General features: G+C 34.7%; 1 protein-coding gene across 1 annotated transcript; it reads left to right on the top strand.

The window, feature by feature from the left end:
* Nucleotides 1–632: 632 nt before the first annotated feature.
* On the top strand, nucleotides 633–5023 carry LOC146914658 (hypersensitive-induced reaction 1 protein-like). The gene is made up of 10 exons (XM_085721110.1): nucleotides 633–748; nucleotides 969–1041; nucleotides 1133–1198; nucleotides 1310–1516; nucleotides 2844–3160; nucleotides 3271–3394; nucleotides 3486–3578; nucleotides 3949–4022; nucleotides 4456–4463; nucleotides 4551–5023. The coding sequence occupies exons 3-10, from the start codon at nucleotides 1175–1177 to the stop codon at nucleotides 4832–4834; spliced, it is 1131 nt and encodes a 376-aa protein (XP_085577236.1). The 5' UTR covers nucleotides 633–748; nucleotides 969–1041; nucleotides 1133–1174; the 3' UTR covers nucleotides 4835–5023.

The raw sequence follows: 5023 nt of genomic DNA, 5'->3' as shown, positions 1-5023 counted from the left end.
TTCCTAGTAACATATATCATTTACATCAGTGCATAATTGAGATGAAGGGAAAAACACGCGGTGGCATTTTCGCAATTTGAACGAAAACTTTGGCTAACTTATTTTTACATCAGTGGGTGAGAACGGCCTGATGTGAAAACAAATTTTCACTTTTCCCTTATCCATTCCTCTATCAGTAAAACATATCCACACAATCCAACTCTCAAACAAAAACGTATTCAAATCGACACAATTATTGTCAACTGCCGTCGACGAATCCACCACCATGCAAATCGACATCACCGTCCAAACCACTCCTCCACCACAACCACCGCCACCACCTCAAGATCCAACACCAAATCGTCCCAAATCCAACCCTTGAAAGCGAAAAAAAGATGTTAATTCGCGGACTCCCGAAGAGAAACAAGCTCAAATCGAAACCCTAGAAAAAGAGCTTGAAGGGTTGTTTGCTTATTACAGAGGGGTTTTGGCTCAGAAAGTTGTGATTGACTGGGGAGGTTCGAGAAACGTGGTGGTTGCGGCGTTGATGGAGGAGAGTCAGCTTCCGTTGTCGAAGCTTGTTGATGAGATTTATGAGAAGCTGAATTGTGAAGTGGCGAATGGGGGGATTGTGTTGGCGGAAGGGGTTAATTCAGCTTTGGTGAAGAGTAGCGTGTTGTTTGCTGGGCAGAGGATGATGTACGGAATTCCCAATGCTGATGCTGATATTTTGGAAAATCATTCTGATTCATGTCTTTGGTGTTGGGAGGTGATTTTTTTTCTTGATTTTTGGTGTGAATTTCGATGATAATTTTGCTAACTATAGTTTATTTGGTGTGTGGTTTAACTGGGTTATCTAAAATATGTGTAAATGAATGTTTTTTAAGATGTTGGTTATGTTGATAGTAATTGGGTTTGTGTTGAAGTTGAATGTGTATTGGTTACATTGTTTGCTTGTTGCTGATGGATTTGCTATGTTGTTATTGTAGACTAGGGAGGTTAAATTGTTGCCGAAATCTGTTCGAGGAGAGCTTGCTATTCAACGCACTTGTCGGAAAATAAGTATGCATAGTTATTAATTATCATGCTGTTTTATTTTTTATTCTCTATTTCTTTTTATTGATTTTTTGTTTTGTTTTTGTGTTTGGTTTAGGTCATTCTGATCCTGAAAAGTTAAAGGAATCAGCATAATCTCATGTGTCCAAGAATTACTAGGATTGTGTGAAGTCTTCTGTCAAGTGTTTATATGAAATTATTTGAATTTCTTGCATGATAAAATTATCAACCTCATACTTGTTAATTTTTATTCTGTGTTGATGATGTTTTGAAGCATTGCAGTGAAAAGAAAATGGGGAATCTTATGTGTTGTGTGCAAGTTGATCAATCTCAAGTGGCTATGAGAGAAGGTTTTGGAAAATTTGAAAAGGTGCTTCAGCCGGGATGCCATTGCATGCCATGGTTTCTTGGAAAACGAATTGCTGGTCATCTCACTCTTCGGCTACAACAATTGGATATCAAATGTGAGACCAAGACAAAGGTTGGTTTGTTACTGTCTCAAACATCAATTAAACCAAATCTTCATGTCATTCCACGCTTACCAATAACATAAATACTTTCTTTTTAGCTAGGATATTTTTTTAGGTGTCATCCTGGTGCTATGTTATTTTGATTCTTATATGTTTGCTTAAATATGGCTATCTCTTTCACTATTGTGTCAGGCCACTTTCAATACTTCATATGTATGCATAACATGACACTCTCTACATTATTTATGATATCTGATTGATCCCCCTGTATATGCATCCTCTGTTGGGGGTAAAAAGCACAGTGTGAACACTGATTACATTTTGAAGGTACTTGGTCTTGATGTATGTTCAGATACAATAGTTGGTAACGAAATGACCAGGGGAGTCTCCGGGGGCCAAAGAAAGAGAGTTACAACAGGTATCTTGCTCTTCTTCTAGAATTAACTTTATTTGCCTTTAGTATCTAATGTATGTCACTGTCCCGGTACACTTTCTTTCCCTTTCGGTAAAGTTATGTTTCTAATTAAAAAATGTGTAAAGAATTTTCGGTGAGGTGAATAAGAAAAACCTTGACATTTTCTACTTTAGTCATGTAACACCCCAATATTTTATACATGTTCTTTTCTATAATTTTCTCAATTTGTAATTTAGTGTTCAATAATTTATTATATGTATAAAGAATTTAAGAAAAACCTTGACATTTTCTACTTTGGTTAATTATTTATAATTGGCTTCCATTTATTATTCAAACCATTTAATCTTTATAAATCAATTTGGTGTGGAGAAAATAAGATAATTATTTCTTAAATGTTTATTTATTTTAACCCTTTATTGCTGCATTTTAATTTGTGATTTATTTTAAAGTTAATTTTATATTATATTATTAAATTAGTTTTGGTTTAGACATTGTGATATATGTGTATATATATTATAGTACACGTTTATTCTAAGGAATCTTTACGGCACACATCATTTTGGTTGCCTAACTGCCCATAAAATACATTGCAAATTGCCTCCTAATTATTAGGTGTAGTGGTTATGCTTGGAGAGAAATAATAGCATAGAAAACCAATTCATATTTGGCATATACATAAGAGAAAACTGTTTCATTCTACAACCGATCCATGACCATTTGTGTCTTCTCTTTCTTGTACAAGTTAATTTTCCTATAAAACTTAGCCTCTCTTATTATCTCACTGAACTGTCCCACGTTCCTCTACTTTTGATTTCCACTAACTCTCATTTTCCTATGTCACTAACTCTCATGACACTCTCTTATTATTAATTTATTTTGTAACTAGTTCTATTTATTTATATATTTGATCATGTTGCCCCTAGGTTGCTTTTGTTGGATTCGTCACATGTACAATATTCCTGCGAACAAGGTTGCATCCTACAGATGAGTCTTATGGGAGCCTTTATCTCTCTGCTCTATTCTTTGGGCTTGTTCACATGATATTTAATGGGTTTTCTGAGCTTCCTCTGATGATATCGCGGCTCCCAGTATTTTACAAGCAAAGAGATAATTTATTCTATCCTGCATGGGCATGGTCTTTTACCAGTTGGATTCTCCGTGTACCTTACTCTGTTATTGAGGCTCTTATATGGGCTGCTGTTGTATATTACAGTGTTGGATTTGCCCCTGTAGCAGGAAGGTATCTTTATTTTATTGCATTTTTCTGTTCAAAGTATTCTTTTATACGTTCTATGTCATTGCTTTTTGTTAAATGTCAGTTTTTTCGCTACATGTTTATACTTTTTGTAGTGCACCAAATGGCATTAGGTCTTTTCGGGATGATGGCTTCTATTGCACGGGATATGGTTCTTGCCAATACATTTGGCTCAGCTGCACTGCTGATTATTTTCTTGCTGGGAGGATTTATTGTACCTAAAGGTAAGCACAGATCCACATCTTGTTAGAGAAAAGTTAACAGCATTGCTGTAAGTTATTTGGTTGTTATTCCTTCAGAAATGATCAAGCCGTGGTGGATATGGGGCTACTGGTTGTCACCCCTTACCTATGGACAACGTGCAATTACAGTTAATGAATTTACTGCTTCCAGATGGATGAAGGTATTATATTTGGCATACCTAACTGCTTGATTTTCTGCCAATGAATTCATGTGTTAATAAACTGTCAAGGAAGAACTCTACTGAGAAAATTTTGAGTACTTTTAAATACCTTACTCCTGATTGTCTTTTGTGCTTTATGCGTGGTCAAAACTTAGGTCTACTAAAACTAGAAATTTTGCTAAAACTTAATTTAAGTACTATAGAGAATATAGGATTCAAATTTTGACAACCTGATTATGGAGACTTCATTGATATGCCAACAATCAACTGATCAAAATCTTAGTATGAAGGAATAAATCATCATATCTATCTTTAGTTTGAATGATTTTATAGAATATTTATAAACTATAATATTAATTATTGTCTGCAGAAATCAGCAATTGGTAACAACACAGTAGGTTACAACATCCTCGTTTCAAACAATCTACCAGTTGATGATTACTGGTAAGTTTTTTTAAGACCGTGAGATTTCCCCACAACATTGTTTCTATATGAATCAAACTTGTATGTTCAGATTATTTTCTTAAAAAAATTTATCTTACTCCCCAGAGAGGTCAAGAAGTGTTTAAGAATGTCTTGTAAAAAGAGTGTTTAAGAATGCCTACCCTTTTCCTTCCTTATAGTTCGTCATACATGTACGGAAAACTATTGAGGCTACTTGTAATCTACAAGCTCTAATTGTGAAGAATTTGATCCTAAATCTATTTTCATTGCACAAATTATTTAGGCATTCCCTTTGGTTTTTTGCTTCTTTAGGGTCCAATAGACAGTCATGCTATGATATGGATCACATTATATCATCTTAAACTTGTGTGTTCTATGTATTACCTAGATATTGTATGAAGTATAACTTTTGTCTCAAATGATTAATTGATAGTTTACCATGTTTCTCTACCGAGTGCTATATGCCAAATATCCCCTTTGTTCATGAATTGCCATATTTTCTTATACTTATTTTTGTCTTGTGATCAGCTGCAAGATTGAGGGTGGCAGCGAATGAGAAGGCTGAAGCAGAGAAAATCTTGCAAATTAAGCGAGCCGAGGGTGAGGCTGAGTCTAAATATCTCTCTGGGCTGGGTATTGCTCGCCAGCGTCAAGCCATTGTGGATGGTTTGAGAGACAGTGTGATTGGTTTTTCAGTTAATGTACCAGGGACGACTGCAAAAGATGTCATGGATATGGTCCTTGTCACTCAATACTTTGACACTATGAAGGTAACAATATTTCCTACCTTAGCAATTTGCATAAGTATATGACTTGGTCATATTGTGGATATAATATGAAGTTTTGGTAAATGCATCCATTATATCTATGTAGAAACATAAAATATATTAACTGATCACAAAATATATCTATTTAAAGTTTTGTTTTGCTGTTGTATTGAAGGATAATTTATAAATGTTTAGAGTTTTGTTTTGCTGTTGTATTGAAGGATAATTTATAAA

The sequence above is a fragment of the Medicago sativa genome, chromosome 6 (assembly GCF_051527215.1).
Source record: "Medicago sativa cultivar Bolivia chromosome 6, Bolivia_mono, whole genome shotgun sequence".
Lineage (NCBI taxonomy): Eukaryota > Viridiplantae > Streptophyta > Magnoliopsida > Fabales > Fabaceae > Medicago > Medicago sativa.
Note: the sequence above shows the minus strand (reverse complement) of the source record. Positions and strands in the feature narration are given on the sequence as shown.

What these genes read in the sequence shown, in the direction of transcription:
- LOC146914658 (XM_085721110.1), top strand. Translation starts at nt 1,175, where the DNA reads ATGTGTCCAAGAATTACTAGGATT. An exon ending in CTGGGAGGATTTATTGTACC is followed by an intron (nt 3,395 to 3,485) that starts TAAAGGTAAGCA and finishes GAAATGATCAAG; the next exon opens with CCGTGGTGGATATGGGGCTA. An exon ending in CTGCTTCCAGATGGATGAAG is followed by an intron (nt 3,579 to 3,948) that starts GTATTATATTTG and finishes TATTGTCTGCAG; the next exon opens with AAATCAGCAATTGGTAACAA.